This window comes from Asterias rubens, chromosome 10 (genome assembly GCF_902459465.1).
Source record: "Asterias rubens chromosome 10, eAstRub1.3, whole genome shotgun sequence".
NCBI lineage: Eukaryota > Metazoa > Echinodermata > Asteroidea > Forcipulatida > Asteriidae > Asterias > Asterias rubens.
In genome coordinates this window covers 1,488,132-1,505,983 of record NC_047071.1, presented here as the reverse complement: position 1 = coordinate 1,505,983, position 17,852 = coordinate 1,488,132, and the positions used below count along the sequence as shown (strand labels likewise).

General features: G+C 41.3%; 1 protein-coding gene across 2 annotated transcripts in view; it reads left to right on the top strand.

Moving 5' to 3' along the window:
- The window catches only part of LOC117295977 (protein SMG5-like), a 45,193-nt gene that overhangs the window by 5,873 nt on the left and 21,468 nt on the right, over positions 1–17,852 (top strand). For both annotated transcript variants that reach the window (XM_033778804.1, XM_033778803.1), the window contains 8 exons: positions 70–210; positions 1,152–1,291; positions 2,084–2,303; positions 2,588–2,674; positions 2,789–3,010; positions 3,319–3,491; positions 4,154–4,229; positions 4,591–4,778. In XM_033778804.1, the coding sequence (XP_033634695.1) occupies positions 70–210; positions 1,152–1,291; positions 2,084–2,303; positions 2,588–2,674; positions 2,789–3,010; positions 3,319–3,491; positions 4,154–4,229; positions 4,591–4,778 (1,247 nt within the window). The remainder of the gene's footprint in view (positions 1–69; positions 211–1,151; positions 1,292–2,083; positions 2,304–2,587; positions 2,675–2,788; positions 3,011–3,318; positions 3,492–4,153; positions 4,230–4,590; positions 4,779–17,852) is intronic.

The following is a 17,852-nucleotide window of genomic DNA, read 5'->3' as shown; positions in this document are numbered from 1 at the left end:
AATACTAATAATATTTTAGAGATATATGATTGACTAAAACCTTGGTTATATGATATTTTCTTTCTGCAGAGCGTAGGTGGGTGTCGGCGTCCATTGCTTTCATGCTGGCCATGTTCACTCATCTCTTAACGCATGTCAACGAACGAATCCAGAATGCTCTATACGAGGCCAAGCATCCCAAACTGATCAAGGAATCTGATGAAAGTTCAGGTATGAAACACTTAATGTGGCACTATTTCAGCTTATGATCCTTTTAGTATCATTCACTGAGGTTTTCAATATTATTGTCATGGCCAAGTGGTTTAGAGTATCAAACCCAAGTTCAGGGCCCAATTTCATAAAACCTGTAAGCACAAATAATTGCTTAGCATGAAATTTCTTCCTTTATAAAAACAGGATTACCAACCAAATTTCCACGTGATGTTCAGGATAAGCAAACAACAGTTGAATATCAGTATCAAGCAATATGCAACAAATGAAAATTTGGTTGGTAATCCTGTTTTTACCAAGGAAGAAATTTCATGCTAAGCAAATTTTTGTGGTTACAGGCTTTATGAAATTGGGCCCTGGTGGTTAACTCATCGGAGTGTTGGTTCGAGTCCAGATCATGACACTTAAGTGTCCTTGAGCAAGATACTTTACTATAACTGCTTCTCTTCACAATGGGTACCTGCGAGGGTGGAGGTTGATACTAAGTATTGGCTGAGAGCTGTACGTGACATATGAACCTGTGAGATAGCTTGGGGCTAATTTCATAGCTCTGCTTAACGGTATGCAAATTTTCGGGCCAACTGTAGCAGAAAAACTTACAGTATAAGTGTCTTTCACAGGTTATCAAGAATAGTAAGCGGCCACCTTGCCGTTCACCACATTTGCGTGGTTACGTCATTCATTTTCATTCAAAAAGCACTGGAAGGTAAGCATGCCTTTTTGGGTGCTTCAGTTAGCAGCGCTATGACATGGAGTCTTAAATATTAAGAACAAAATCAGCCGTGAAGCAGCTCTGTAAAATTGGGACCTGATGTTTGGCTTCCTCGATGGCGGCACGATGGCGGCACTTCACATAGTGTCTATACAGCAAATAAATGAAGACAAAGGAGTAGACGGGTCTTAAAAGTGTCTTTGTATTTTGTACCTTGTTTTGGCCATAGATGAGAGCAGTAGCCAGACCGACGAGTCAGGGAATGAACGTCTCAGTATTGCAGGCACCCTCACCCCAACGCATAGTCAGGAAGTAGAAAGCTCTGGTACATGCAGTGACGGCACGGTTAAACGTCCACACCCAAAAAAGGTATTCATCCCCCCTACCTCCCCTCTTCCTCGTGACATCTGTCTTCCATTGGCGTTGTAGTTGAAAAAAAGTAAATTCCTCAGTACTAATTAAGGGTTAAAGGAACATTACATAATTGGTTTTGCTAGCCAAAAAGCTGCTGGCATATAAGCACTTTATGTAATCCACCATATAATGAACTGACAAACCTGTCTGAAGAAGTTCGAGATCGATCGGCCATCTGACCAATTTCTGACCAATTCTAGTCTGTAACGTTCCTTTAAGTAGAGTTGGTTATGAAAAGAACCGGTGGTTCTTTGTTAAAGGAACGTTACAGAATTGGTAAGAAACAAAAATCATGAAGATCACAGATTTACATAAAACTTACACGGTCTAATGATGATGATAGTAGAAAACATCCCTTGAAGTATTTCTGTCTGAAATGTCATATTTGATGAGAAATAAATAATCTAATTTCGCGTTTGGAGTTTATCGCTCAGTGAGCGTTCTATTCATTTTTTTGTTTGCATCAATGTCATGCAAAATGTGTAATCGGTTTTTCACTATTTTCTCGTGACCCGGATGGCCGATCGATCCCAAACTTCTACAGATTTGTCAGTTTATGTATATGGTGGATTACATAAAGTGCTTACACTGCCAGCAATTTTTTTGTTAGCAAAACCAGTTCTGTAATGTTCCTTTAAAAGAGATATTCACATGGTGTTACAGCAAACTTCTCTTAGTTATACTTCCACCATACAAAGTTTTCAAATCCTACTTAGAAACAAGAAAGTTACTCTTGTGTTTCACCAGGACAAGCGACGTAAAGCCTTAAACAGGCGTAGGAGGCGCCCTATGTCTGGCCGTACAGAGAGCGATGATTCAGACCTCAGCGAAGGCGCCCTGAGTGCCAGCGGTGGATCCGACTTCAGCTCCAGCGCTGGGGAGGGATCAAGCGAGGGCGGGCTTCTGGCGTTGTCCGACAGTGACTATTTGATGGACAGCCAGGACCAAGAGGAAGAAAAATCTCCAGGTAGGTGACTTAAGCACGGTTCATACTTCCAGTTTCCATGTTATGATTGGTCTGCTTTTAGAAGAAACAGGTTACCAGTTGAGATGCCATGTCATTTTTACCGTACATGACTGGTTCCCAGAAAATTCTTGTTTAGCACTTAGTAGAAAGCACAGAGTGTTGTTTGTTTTCAAAAACATTGTAAGACAAGATCTAGTCCTTGATAAATAGTCATCGTCTCTTTTCTTGTTACATCATGGAAACATTTAAAGATGAGTTTAAATTGAATTGCATTATTCAAACAGAGAAGAGTAAAGAACTCAAGGAAGAACAAGACGCAGGAAAAGAGAAAACGCCCGGAGCAAAGGAGCAAACATCACAATCAGATAAAGGTAACTTCTTTGAAACAGCCGTCAAGAACGTTCTCTTTAAAAAAATACAAGTCTACATCCAACCATACCAGAACAAAATGTATTGATTTAAAAATCCTATTCCTGTTTTTTCAGTCAAGGAATGGTCATCTACGAGTCCTAGCACCCTCGCCCAGAACCTCCGAGATCTTTCTTCAAGGCTCCTCGCCCCAAGCCCAACAGGATTTCTGAAGCGTAACATCCGCCTTGCCCCCAGCTTTGATGCGTACAACAAGGAGAGGTCCGACGACCAGACGGGGGATAAAGCAGGAGAGACCGGGGGAGCACAGGATGGTGACATGTCGGCTGGAAAATCAGGTATTGGTTTTTAAAGGAAAGATATATGTTTGGTAATCATTCTTAAAGGGACTCGTTGCCTTGGATCGAACGAGTTGGTTTATGAAAAGCGTTTGTAACCGTTTGTAATGAAATGCATATGGTTAGAAAGATTTTTTTAAAAGTACAATTTAATGATCCACACAAATATGCCTCGAAATTGCGTGGTTTTCCTTTTAAATTGTGAACTATCACGGTCGGCCATTTTGTGGAGTTCAAAATTTGATTCCAAAAAATAGGGTGCCTGTTAGTGATGACACTTTACTATTGCGTAATGTCCTAACCCTTAGGTGGTGAAACCATTGGCCAATCCGGTGGCTCTTCAGGAGGTGACTCTGAAAACAAACCGTACCCCCTGGAGCTTCTCGTGAAGGTGTTGAATGAAGAGAGACTTCTGTGCACCATCAAACTCATCACTGATTGGCTGAGAGGAAACAGTGATGTCATCACTACAACAGCTGAGGTCAGGGTTCAAAATGCAATTTTTTTTTGGCCCAGTACGTTTTTTGAGCCTGGGCACTTTTGAACCTTATTCGAAAAAGCAGAATTTGTTTCATTGTGTGTGTGATTCTGTTACTCCGAAAGTGCCCTCACATGGTTGAAAATGGCCTACCTCTGTAGATTCTGGTTAATTCTTAGACACATATGTTGTTGTGTTATGTGTATGATTTTGTAACACCCAAAGCGCCCTCACATGGTTGAAAATGGCACACCTATGTGGAATCTAGTTTATTATAGAAATGTTTGTTTGTGTATGTGCATACCTTATGTTCTTCGCTTAAAAATTACAAGTCTCTAACCCTATATTAAAATGGTGTTCAAATAAATGCTATTGTATTCGATACTCTTTAAAACTTGAAACAGGACCTTCCTCTATGAATAGCAAACTTTAGGAAGACGTGTTGGTTCTGAGAAGAACTTGGGTAGAGAGAAAGTTGAGTTTCGACATTTTGAAAAGTGTGGTCTGCTTAATCTTCCATTGATGGTTTCTATCCATAAACCTACCCAGTCCTTCACCGAAGAAATTCAAACTTTGCAGCCAGAAATGCTCAACGAACTGTGTTCACTATTACAGAGTAATATGTTTTGGTAACGTGTTTGTCTATTTTGATTTCTTAACATCAGAATACCCAGATGTTGTGGTCCAGGCTCGCCATTTTTCTGAATCAACTTCCTCCGGTACCAGATATTTGTTCCGAGGGTAAGTTATGATTTAAAAATCTGCTTTTTGAGTTTGTTTCTGAAAAATACACCAGAAAAAAACACGGTACCTCTGCCAACTTTACACCCTGTGAACTTTCCAATACTTAGTTTCGAAATCATGCTATTGCCAAAATTACTTGCCCTTTAAGATTTATTGCAGATGTCAAAAAAGAAACTCTGAAGTAAACAGACTTGCAAAAAAGAAAAAATTGTAGCATAATTCCTGCTCTCAATCAAGTGTTTCCTCTATAGGAAATTGAAATGGCATCAATTTTAGGATTCCTCCCGAATCAAATGTTAACTTGGCACAACTCACTTCCTGGTTTGTGTTTTTATTTCTTATTTATTACATTCAACAGAATGGTGCAAGTCTTCCGAAGCGCTCGAGTCCATTGCTTCCAGTCTGCAGACATCGGACGGCTCCTGGCAACAAATTATCCCATTAACGGAGGATATCGCCGTGATGAAACTGCCCTCGCTTGGTGACACACAGAAGGTCATGACCTTTGACCTTCACCTGAACCACGACCTAAACGAAAGGGATGAGGTAAGTCTTTAAGATTGTCCCGGGCTCGTGCACAATTGGTGCGTGGATGTCTTACACGTTATGACTGATATGTCTTACTCACCACACAGGACGGTCATTGTGCTCATTTGCCTTTGATGATCTAGCAACTAATTGCACTGTTTTTGCATGCGAAACCTCACACTTGTGTATCCGTTATTGACTTAGTTAACCTGAAGTCATCACACAGTGATCTATCTGAATAATAAAAATAACCACTATTTATAAAGCGCATATAGCATTGGCATCAAAGCACTGTTAACAGACATTAAAAATCTGAAGCAATACTAGAAAATTTAAAAATAGTGAACAGTGGTCCATTAACTTCATGCTATTTAAGACACCTAAGGACTAGTAAGAGTTCTTTCCAACTAGTCCTGCAGGCTTGCTAATTGCTGAAGTCCCATCCTTCCTTAGATGGAAACCGCTTCACATCAGTTCAAATTACAAGTCTCACGCTACTGACAATATTTGAATATATGGACCAGTGAAAAAGCTGGCGGGCTAGTGAAATTACAAACTGATGGGTCCTGCTGTTTATTTACTACAACAGCTAAGGACAAACCCTGTAACACCACAGTAATCTTAGTTGGGCCAGTTTGGTAGTTGGGTTTCCTGTGAATTGAGCAATTTTTTTGTTGTTGACTCACATGCAGTTACACACTCACTATAGGTTTACAGGCAATAAAATCATAGGCCTCAAGCTCAGATGTTTCTGTTCAGCAGAGTGTGGGTGCGACTCCCGGTTGTGACACTTGTGTCTCCCTCAGCAAGACACTTAACTATAATTGCTTCTCTCCACCCAGGGGTAAATGGGTACTTGTGAGGGCAGAGAGACGGTTCTTGTGATTGATTTAGCTTAGTGGCGCATATTTTTTGCATTGGCTGTTTACTCCCAAGGGAGCTGAGATGGTTTAAGGAATGAATTAAATGGCCCAGTGACCAGGGGTAACAATGTTGGAAGCTCTTTGAGACGCCCTAATAACTGGTTATTATTATTATCGGGTCACTTCACAAGTACCGTCCAGTGCTCCACACAGGCTCTGACAGGGCAGTTCATTGGTTCCAGGTCATCTTGGGTGCATGGAGCAGGCAGACTAACAGGTGTTCCATTGTCTGTTCCTGGCCGCATTCATAGCCTGTTTGTTCTTGTTCAGTTTACGAGCGACCTTGGACAGGTTTCCCAATTAGACGACTGAATTAAAGGTGTCCACGTTGGCTTTTTAGGATTCGCCGCGTCGGACTGAAAAGCTCTGAGTAATCAGAGTATGGGGTTGGGAGGCCAGGTCATGACACTTGTGACCTTTTGGCAAGACACTAATAACTATTTGCTTCTAATTACCCAAGGAGTAGATTTCTAATGTACTTCAGGGATAGTCATTGGTGATCTGAAGGATTTAAATCCTTTGCGCACATTTGGTTTCCAATGCTGCATACTTCAAAGGAGTTTATACCGTTTCAAGAATGCATAAGTAGGCATGAAATTTCATCTTTGAAAGGGGCCATTTTCATTTTTGCAAAGGACACTTCCATTGGAAAATCTTAAAGTCTATGGGAAACGTTCGATGGGGCACCAAGGCCAAGACTAGGAGCAAGGAGGGCCATGGCCGGCATGTAATTCCAGGCCTGCTTAAGGCCGGATTAACAGATTCAGCTATAGCAAATAAGCTTGGATGGTTGTTTTAGAAAGTGCCCCTTGAAGGCGTCTTGTAAGGTCTTAAACAAAAACAATATTTTCCATCTGAGTCGTATCTTTCAGCTGTCAATACCAAACTAAAGAAAAAGTTGTTTCAATTACCTCGGTCTCATTCTGTCATCTCCGCTTTTCAACTCTTGAGGAATTACAGCATCCAGATTTTGGGCGCGCTGTTGTTTTTGTAATGGATTTAGCCGTGTAAACCTATTAGGAAGTTTCAAACTAAGAGCCTAATATCCCCTTTGTCCTGTGTGTGTCAGCGAACAAAAGGAAGGGAGCCCAGGCCCCAGGAAATTACGCCTTTCAAGGGTTACCGTCATTGTTAATGGCGCCTGCAGTCGGCGCACTCAGGCGTGTGCCTCTTTGACGTTCTGCGGCGAGCTGTTTTGCCACGGTTGCTGAAACAAAATTGTCAGCTTTGTTAATGGCTCCTTTGAGGGAGTATTTATCGGCGTTTGACGAGTGAAACGATTTCCTCGGGTCTCTTAGTCAACTTTGGCGCTGAGGAAGAAGTTTTTTCGTCTTTTCCTTAGAGGGTGGCATGTCAGGTGGCTAACTCCTCATTAATAACTGATTTTATACAGCTCAGAATGCGTCTGAAAAACATATATTTGAAATGTCAGAAGCGTTCTAAATCAGCACGGCGACCTAATCAACACGAATCTGAATCACGGATCACAGAGTCTGACGGCAGTCATCGATGGCGTAATGAGAGCAGACCCTGTAGGATTTTGGGTGTAAATTAGATTAAGGGGAGTGTAAACTGTAACCAAATCGGGCTCTTCCTGCTTTCGAAAATTGATCAGGAAAATAATAACTGACACCTTCAGGATTTAGGAGTCACCCCAACCAAAATAATACAAGTCTGAGTAAATTTCAAAAGGGGGGGCCGGACGGCATGTGGTGATGCAAAATAGGTCACCTTACCATGGTCTAACGAGAGAAGGTTACGCCGAAGTGTGAACAGAAGGAATGGAATTGGTTGTAATTGGTTAGATCATAATCTCACCTCCCCCCCTTATTCGCCCCCCGGGGGGAAGGGGGAACACTTCGGTCTCTTATTGAAGAAGGGCTTAAGGTCGTGTGAAGTTTTTCACCAGAGATTACCGTTGGTGATGAGTGATCGGTCGCTTTACCCCGGCAAGGTTTACCGATTGCGGGAGAGGGAGAGTGTGAGAGAGTGAAAGTAGGTGTAAAAAAAAAAGAAGATTTGCAGACAGTTCTTTTATAGAGGAGTGAAAGAGTGTGAAAGTTGGTGCAAAAAAATAAAAAAAAATTCCGCAGACGTTCTTTTCATAAAGGAGTGATCAGCTGCTCGTGAAAAGACGGTCTCATCATTTTCAAACATGTGCGGTGATAAACAAATCCTGAGCGTAATTAGCCCAGCGCGACAGTTCCACAGGTGTTAATGCCGATGGGGATTTGTTAAATTTGACTTGATTATTGAAACGCTGTGATCTCGGCAGAGACAGGAAAATAAATACATTTGAAAGGTCACAGACCTCGGTTTACTGATCTTGGAGTCAGATGCAAAAGGTGTTTGCCGAAGAGTATGGCTTAGTCTGTGGAATTGTGTGCTATTTTAAAAGAAGGTGATCATTTCTTGTGCGACTTTGTTCTTCACAGCAAGGGGGTCATATTGGCGAGTCACTTTCCAAATACCCATTCTCAAATATGCATCCCTGTGGAGACAGTTCTTTCCATTGTTCTTTCCATTGTTCTTTCCATTGTTCTTTCCATTGTTCTTTCCATTGTGCCTGTTCTGTAGATCTTCCCATAGACTTTGTACACAAAATTGCTTGTGGAATTTCCCTATGGAATTCTCTTGTTTTCCCTTTTTTGTTTTGTCCTATGACTCCTGAAGGTACCGAATATGAGAGCACCTTAGTTAGTTTCATTGCCAGAAAGATTTTGATAATGCTAATTTTAATACGTATTTTTATCTCTTGAGCTGTGGGTTGACTGTGGCAGGGCTGGAATTACAGGTGTGGCAAGCAGGTGGGGCCTGCATTGTCCCTGGTCTTGGCCTTGGTGCCCTTCGAAGGATTCCCATTGACTTAAAGATTTTCCAATGGAGGTGCCCTTTGCAAAATGAAAATGGCCTTGCCCTTTTCAACATGTTCAAAAATTAAAATCCAGGCTTGCTGTAGAATCCACAACGCCCTACATGTATTTCCGAGCCCAGGATCTTGCACAACACCTCGCTCAGGTTTACCAGCCAAAAGGCCACACAGTCGACACCGCTGCAACTGGTGCCCTACACATAATTTTATTTTCTTTAGAAAATGATTTTATTAAGTAATACATTTCACCACAACTTCCTCATGAAATTAAGCATTAATCCACAGTTTTACTCTCCGTGACAGCCCATCGTCTGCTTCAGAGTCCCCCCCACCACTTGATCAAGAGGAATTGTACTGTCAAATTACCACAGACATTCGTATGTTTAATTCAGTTATGCGATTGCCTTATCGACCGCGAACATGACCTGAGTCACATGCTGCCGCCGCAAACTCAAAATTCCCAGAGGGGAGGCATTTATCAAACATGATGAGGCTAATAGAGAAGCTTGTAGTCTTGAGTCTTTGACAGGGGAGACAGTTCATTGCAAGGAGGATTGCCTTAAAGTCAGGGTACATGTACATGTACATGTAAAGCACCTTTCAAACATGTACATGTACTTTGGTTGTCAAATGTGCAGTGGTACTCACAACCTCAATCTGTAGTAAGGAGGTACCCGTATACATTTTTCAATCATGCTTAAAAAAATTAGGTGCTTATACGAAGTGCCTAGCACCTGGGCCTGATTTCATAAAGTTGCCAAGCAGAAAATTCTGATGAGCAAATTTCTTTGCTAAGCAAGAATTGAGTGGGGGTACCATTTGCGTCAAATGGTAAATGTATGGTATTCAACATATCTACAGGGCCCAATATCATAGAGCTGCTGCACACAAATTTGCTTAGCATGAAATTTCCTCCTTGATAAAAACAGGATTACCAACCAAATTTCCATTTGTTGCATATTGCTTGTTACTGGTATCCAGCTGTTGCTTGCTTAAAGATATCCTTAAAATCACGTGAAAATTTGGTTGGTAATCCTGTTTTTATCAATGATGAAATTTCATGCTAAGCAAATTTTTGTGCTTAGCAGCTCTATGAAATTGGGCCCAGGTCTCCAGTGCTCTTTACCTTTTAAGTTTGTATGGTCATTAACTTGTGGACTAAGGGACCCTACAAAGTTTTAATAATTTTTCAGGGCATACTGGAGAGCACTACTTTTGAGAATCCTGCCTCCCAGAGTAGTACTTTTCAAAAAGATCTTTCAAAATGTATGCACATTATTGAAATACCAACATTTGACACAACCTTTAAATTCATACATGGTCTCCACACCCACCCCACCCCTCCCCACCATAGTCGTTTTACTACCCTGAAAATGTTGAAAACTTTAGATGACCCTTGAGAAACCCCTGGGTCACAATCCTCCATAGAAAGAAAATTTGGACAGATTGTTTTTAATATAAACCACAATCCTATGAAGGTTCCTTTGGGGTTATCATGCCTTTAAAATGTATACTCCTACTTAATTTTGAGGTCAGTCAACTGAAATGTCTTGACACACAGTGAGCATAGATAGCAAGAAACAAGTTAATTTTATTACTTGAGACTTTATACTTAAGGATTAGGGGGAGCCTCTGCCGCAAAGATAAGCTGAGTGATGACAAACGATCTCAGAAGTCTTGTAGCGATCGTATCCAAGGGACGAGCATCTTCCTAAACCAGAGACACACGTCTTCAATTAAACGCGGTACAAGTCACGGTCGTGCATCATAGCCAAGCAAAAAGGCTAACGAACTGTTGTCTTTAATAATCTATGGAGTTTTGATTCGGGGTCGTAGTAATGTGTGTTAGATGACTGGGAGGGTTTGAGCAGGGGACAGAAAGGGTTGTGAAAACAAAACGTTGTTGCTGGTTTTTTAAAACATTGTTAGAAAGAACCCCATTTGAAGTGATGTGGCCCTCAAGCTGAGCGTCCACGCCTGGGGAGGATTCCGCCCAGCCCAGCCTGGAAGAGACCAAGAGGCCGACCTCATAACACCTGGGTGTGTCAGCTGGAAGTAGACTTTGAGTCTCAGGCACGGCAGCTGTGGCAATTTCTGCATCAGATCGCATTGGTTGGGCAGCTCTACATCCCCCATGATGGATTCAGAAAATGATGATGATGATGAGTTTTAGAGAGAGAGGTAGATTTCACCTAAATTTTTTAGTCTGAGTAAGGATTCAGGGCAATACGTGTACGTCACGATTGAACAACTCCTTGTTCCAATTTCTTAAAGACTTGATCAGCAAAAATTGTTAGGCATTTATAAAAACTTGCTTAGCAGAAATACGTTATCGGCCAAATTATAACAACTTTTGGTTAATACACAATGTACCCCACTCTTTAATTAAGCTTAGCAAAGAAATTTGTTGTGCATTTCTGCTTATTTTCTTCATTAACTGGAGGGGCTGGTCATCAATTCTCATTCCAAGGCCTCATTGGTACCCTGTCTTTATCTTGGGTTGAGTCAGAATTGGTGTCTACAGCTACGGCCACGACTGGATCGCGTGCAACACCATTGCAACAGTCAAAGCCGTAGTCGGCAATTTGGATATGGCCTGACTTTTTCAGGATATTGATGGGTGTTGGGGTAGAATCGTAAACACTGCCTTGTATGACCATTGCTTGCTCAGAAACAGTGAGATTTACGACCAAATGTAGTAATTATGTTAACGACCTGCAAAGGGCTTCTCCTGCTTGTACATGTTGTAGAGAGCGTGTAGCAGCCACGGAAAAATAAAATAAAAAGTAGACGGGGAGGGGGTTGTTCTCGACGATGCATGACATCAGGACTCGAAAGGTCTTCCCCCTGAAGCGTCTGTCAGCGCAAATTCCCGAATCCTTTCCGGTATTCACATGTTTTCATTTCCACTCCAAACCTTATCTGCCAACATGGGGTGAATCACAAATTAACGGCAAAACCGAAACAGCTGTGTTTGGCCACCCCCAAAATCTGAGTGATGCGGTGCGTCAGGGGGATACGCTTCCTGCCGAGCTTAACGCGACCCCCCCCCCCCTCTCTCTCTCACTTTTCCCTTCAATACTACAGGGACCTGTAATAGAGCAGCACAATGGGCTGTCACTGTCAGTCATGATTGAGATATATCACTGGGAAGAGTAGTAAAAGAGCTTGATTGTTTGCCAAAAACAACTCGCTATCTTGCCCAATCAGTAACTGAGTATAAAGATGTGGTTTGTTCAGTCGTGTTTTTGCGTTCGGGAATGGTTTATTATCTTGCCCAATCAGTAACTGAGTTCGTTTTTGGAGTATAAAGCTGTGGTTTATTCAGTCATGTGTAAACTCATGTTCAGGAACGGTTTATTTTCTTGCCCAATAAGTAACTGTGGGCCTATTCGTTTTGGAGTAAAGCTGTGGTTTATTCAGTTGTATATTTGTGTTTAGGAATGGTTCATTACCTTGCCCAATCAGTAACTGATTCCTTTTTTGATTCCTATGAAGCTGTGGTTTTTCATTCATGTGTTTGTGTTCAGGAATACTTCCTTTTTTTGCCCAATCAGTAGGCAGTGTGTTCATTCTCTGTGGTTATTCATTCAGTGTTTGTGTTCAGGTGACGTTAGTAAAATTAAAAATAGGAATTTTCATTTAGTGTACAGTACTTGAAGTCAAAATCAATTTAAGATTAATTTAAATTTTAACGGCTGGTAAAGTTTGTGGGTAACACTACAATAAACAGTCTCTAGTATGGGCTGTGGCCGTTCTGGAAGGTTGTTTTAAAAAACATGACTTTCAGTATATACCTCTGGATTAAGTATAATTCAATTGATGCCATCAAACACTTATAGTTTCTTGATAATGTGTTTTGTATGTTTCTGTGCCTGACACAAAGCATGTCTCCTCCCCTGGAGGTGCTCCATGTAGGTCACAGGATGTAGGCTGTCACCTTGCGTCCTCCTTTTTTGGAGATATTACACAGGCTTTGTCTCTCTATCCATTGTTAAAGGCAGTGGACACTATTGGTTATTACTCAAAATAATTATCAGCAAAAAAAACTCGCATGGTAATGAGTAATGGGGAGAGGTTGATAGTATCAAACATTGTGAGAAACGGCTCTCTCTGAAGTGATGTAGTTTTCGAGAAAGAAGTAATTTTCCACAAATTTGATTTCGACACCTCAAGTTTAGAATTTGAGGTCTCGAAATCAAGCATCTGAAAGCACACAACTTTGTGTGACAAGGGTGTTTTTTTCTTTCATAGTTATCTCGCAACTCTGACGACCAATCGAGCTCAAATTTCCACAGGTTTGTTAGTTGATGCATACATATGTTGAGATACACCAAGTGAGAAGACTGGTCTTTGACATTTACCAATAGTGTCCATGTACCCTTTTCCTTTGTTCAGAGGCAGGGGCCATGTGGTCTGTTTTGCAAACCTCCTTTACATCTCTGCCGCTTTTTTGGCGGTGTCTTTTTGCGAGTCAATTGTTCTTTAAAATTGAATGAGATTGCCAAACATCACAAGGCCGGATTGCCACTTTAAGGTGAGGCTACATTTCACTATTTTGGGCTTTCAACCCAAATCAACTGCCACCGCATGCACGTTGAAACCTACTCCTGTGGCTGAAACAGAGTTACCCCCTTCACAGTCTGTAAGGATGTGGGCATGGGTATCATCCACTGGGAGCCTGGCCGGTAGAGCAACTGTTTACAAGCAATTACGGTTATATGTGCCTTGCTCAAGGGCACAAGTGTCATGACCGGGATTTGAACCCACACTCTGCTGCTGGCATTACCAAAGCTTCAGCTTGGTGAACTAGACCGCTCGGCCTTGACACGCCACAAAATTCATCCTTTATGAATCGATTTTTTAGCCCCCTAGTCCTCCTTTTCCATGGGTTGATATGACATTCTGCCCCATTTGATCCCCATCTTTTTAAAATCCAAAGAGGAAACACAGTATACAGCTGTAGATATAGGCTAAGATATCAAGTTTTAGGGCAGGCAGTTGAAAAAAAAATAAATAGTTGAATGACGTTTCAGAAAAGTAATGATGACAGCTCAATTAGTCATTTGCGCTGTTGAATTGTGCGGATTTGAGAAGGAAATGGGAGTGCCCCACCGTGAGGTCAAAGTATCCGTTAATTATACAGCAATATTTACAACCTGTTCACCAATGAAGCTCTCAAAACTTCAGCCATTAGTGGAATGGGGCTAGATGGGAAAAAACAGATTAAACCTCGTACTTTTTGAAGTGTTTGTAAGAAATTAGTTTGTTGACCATTTTTAGAAAATGGTTCAGTATTATGACAATTCATTTCCTTGGAATTAAAGGCAGGGTGTACTTTTGGTAATTGTTGCAGGCTATCTTTAATCAGTCAAGTTGGTTAAATCTTGCAGTTAGAGGGCGTGCTATAACGATTTACAATCGAGCACAGCACACTATCGAGGCATGTATGCTTCGTTTTTTTGAAACGGCAAGGGCACAAAACCCTTGGTAAAGGGCACCCTATGAAAATGTTTGAAATTTCTACTGTATAGCATTTCAAGGGCACCAAGAAAATGACCAGGGGGGCATGAAGGTAATCACCTTCATTGCGTCCTTGAAGTATCGGGCCTGACTATCAGCTATGGATCACTGACGTCTTTGGCCAAGACTACAGTTGTCTTAGTACTCTCACAGTGAGTATGTTGCCACTTTTTTTCCTCTCTGTGGTTGAGAAAATCTGAAACCTCATAATAGTGGTGTCTTCAGCTCTCAGAAACCGCACGGAACTGTTACCACAGTGCAACAGCAATCATAATTATAATGTAATAGGCCTACAGCATGAATCGATTGTACAGGGAAATTGTAAAAAAGGCAAGGGCACCAAGGCATTTTCTCCTTGCTCAAGGGCACCCTACGAGGAAGTTGTAAATTTCTACATGAGCATTGAAATGGCACCGAGGCAATGACCAGGGGGCATGGAGGCAATCGCCTTTGTTGCCTCAGTGAAGGATCAGGCCTGATGTAACCCCACACAGGTTCCCCATGACGCAGCTCATGGCTCGATGCCCATTCCTGTGGCAGCCCCCGCCCCCCACCCCGCACGCACACAAAGATAAAGTTATTTTGTCAACTTCAACCCTATCGCATTTCAATGTGTAAAGTCTGTATGATCAATAACATCATAATCAGCCTCTTTGCAGTTGCCGTTCTTCACCAGTCAATGAAGTGCAACTTGAATAATAACGATCTATCCCTCTTGAAGTATTAAAGTACAATGTAATCAATCATTCAATGGAGAGAAGGAAAAATAACCAGATCAAAGAGATTGTACACCTTTTGAGTTTAAGGTAAGTCTACCCCCCCTCCTTTACTGATGGTGGGCAATAACTCATCAGTATTGAGGATGTAGATTCAAGTCAAAGCCCCCATGGTGGGGAGGATAGCAGTAAGGGAGGGGGGGTACAGGGAAGTTGAACGTCACCCGCAGGCTCAAATGCCATCTCTTGAGAAATGAAAGGAAAAAAAATGAGTCTGCTGGCCCATGGGGTTCCAAGTCTGCAAGGTGCCCCAGCTATCTCGTATCGACCCAGCAGTATGCCCAGGAAATTAGCACAGTGATAAAGTAGTGGTTTCTACTCATGGGGGAAGGGGGGATCAGCTTTATTGGGGAGGGGGAAATGAGCGACAGGAGCCCCCCTACGGGACCCCCATGCAGGAAGCCTGAAATTCCCCCTCGAGATCGAGGAAGGGCAAACCATGGGGGGGCTACTCAGAGGGGGGCTACGCAGGCGATTTTTGAATGTTAATTTAAGGACTTTTCTTTATTCTGACATTGTTTAGACTTGCTCAGATATTCTAATCCCCTCCCCCAAACATTGTTTTTTCTTTCCAATTGCGCCCACTCTCAACTTTAGAGTCTGGCACCTTTAAAGGTAAATCCATCATTCTGTTGGAATTATTGATGCAAGAATATTTTCCCACCAAATATTCATAGCACGAGACCCTTTCAGATGAAATCCTTCAGCTAAGTCATGCTCCAGTTATTCTTATAACATGGATGCCAGACACACTTCGGCCTCGAGCATTGTGTGTGCTATTTCTAGAGATGAGGAACTAGACGTTTGTCAATGTTTTAAAGCGCCTGCAGAAGAGAATGATATAGACATTTTGGGAGACTGCCAGCAGGTTTGCAAAGTTTAAGCTTGGAACATTGGACAGGCTAAGCAGGTAATCGAGGTGTCTAGACTGGAATTCCGTCCCTTTTTTTTTCTATGAAAAGAGAAAATTTCCTCCAGGATGTCATCTGAACTGGACTCTAATCATTTGCATATAATTATTGTAATTTGCACATAAAATTCTAATATGGACGAGGGTTCAATTAGGTATATAAAACAGATTCTCTCATACCCATAACGGCAACCATAATTTATTTTCACACCTCAGTCTTATGATGTGGTCCTTTAACTATGGTCTCTTCGGTCTTATGGAACAAGCTAGCCAGCGATATCCGAAACATATCCAGGCTTCTAAACCCAATAGTAACTTGTCAGGATTGTTCAACATTGTACAATCAAACTCAAGAACGATGCAAACTAAGTTTTTTTGCCATGACATCACTGTGAATGAAGATGAACGTAATATAATTTACCTGTGAAAGTTTTAGCTTCATTAGCCGACACGTTTTTGAAAAGAAAAAAAAATCACATGCTAAAATAATTGTTGTCTTACTGAGACAAATATTATTTTCATGAAAATGATGAACTCATTTCCTCAAAAAACTACAGCACCTCAACAAATAAAATTTTAAGGTGGCCTTTCTACCATCATTATCATTCAACCGTGTAAGTTTAATGTATATTTGTGGACGTTTTCATGTTGTGTTGTACAAAAAGTACCCAAACCTTTTTGAAAGCCTGCAAGGTTGGAGCCCTTTTATTACCTCTCATAGGGTTCCATCATTCACCATCAAGGTACGCACCGTAGTATGTTCGGAGTGATCAGAACCCCCCAAAGAGAAAAGGGTTATGAAGCCAGCTTCCTGACGGTTAACACCCAACCGGACCCGCCCCGGTGATTTCACTCAGTCAGTGTGCGTTGCTGCTACTGAAATCAACTGCAATTTCCCCCACCTCCCATTGCATATTTTGTCAAGGCTGAGGCAAGAGGGGCCTGCTCTAGAGTGAGGAGTGGGAAGGGGGGGTGGAGAGGTGGAAATTGGAAATGAGTAACTTGTCTGTCTTGTTAAACCTTGGATTTGTGGCAAGTTTTCATGAGGAGAAAAGTTGGATTACTTGGAATGCTTCCATTTATCCACGACTAGTTCCCTGGTATTCGATAGTTTACAGGTTATCATATAAATATAAAAGTGTTCGCAAAGTGGTCTTAAAACCTTTCAATGTGCACGGTCACCAACGTTTTACAGGCTTACTAATTTTGATAGTACCCTTACACCGTTGAGTGTTAGCTCCGTTTACTCGATACCTTCTCGAGGTTGGGTGAAGAACAAAAAACACAGCTGTAAGGGTAAAAACAAAATTAATATTCATTATCCCCGATGGAAACAGGCATGCTTGGGAAACCCATTTAAATCAAGTATGTTTTTATCATTTATTACTTTGTTTGTATTAAGTTATATAACAATGCAAAGCTGAGGTGTTCCTTATTAAAATGATACCACATTTGCAATTATGACATGTTGCTGGGTGAAATTGGCTACATGAATGACAAAGTCACAAATCAAACGCGCCAAAATTACCCTTATCTGTACTAAACAGTCAATAGGTATTGATCAATAATCAAATCGGTCAAGTTTCAGAACCATGAATGGTTAACACAAAGATTTGCACCGGTGAGAACAAAACACACATTAATTAACCCCCCTCCTCCCCCCATCTCCTGAAAAACACACTGTTTGGGTATTTGCATGACTCGTTACTGAACATGCTGAACCTCTTGTCTCAATATAAAGTGGATTAAGATCAGTAAGATGCCTTGCTTGCTTGAATTACAGTGTCATTGTTCATATAGTAACACAAAATTGCTAATTTTGGCACATTTGATTTGTGACTTTGTTTCTTTTTCACTCATGTGCCCATAACCAGCAGCATGTCATCATTGTAAATGTGGTATCATTTTAAAGAGGAACACTTCAGCTTTGCATTGATGTATAACTTAATACAAACAGAGTAATAAATAGTATAAGTATACTTGATTAAAAAAAGTTTCCTAACTACAAACATTTATTATTATCTTTAAAACGTGTTCATCAAGAGACAATATAAAGTATGTGACAGATTTGTGTCTTGAATCAACGCT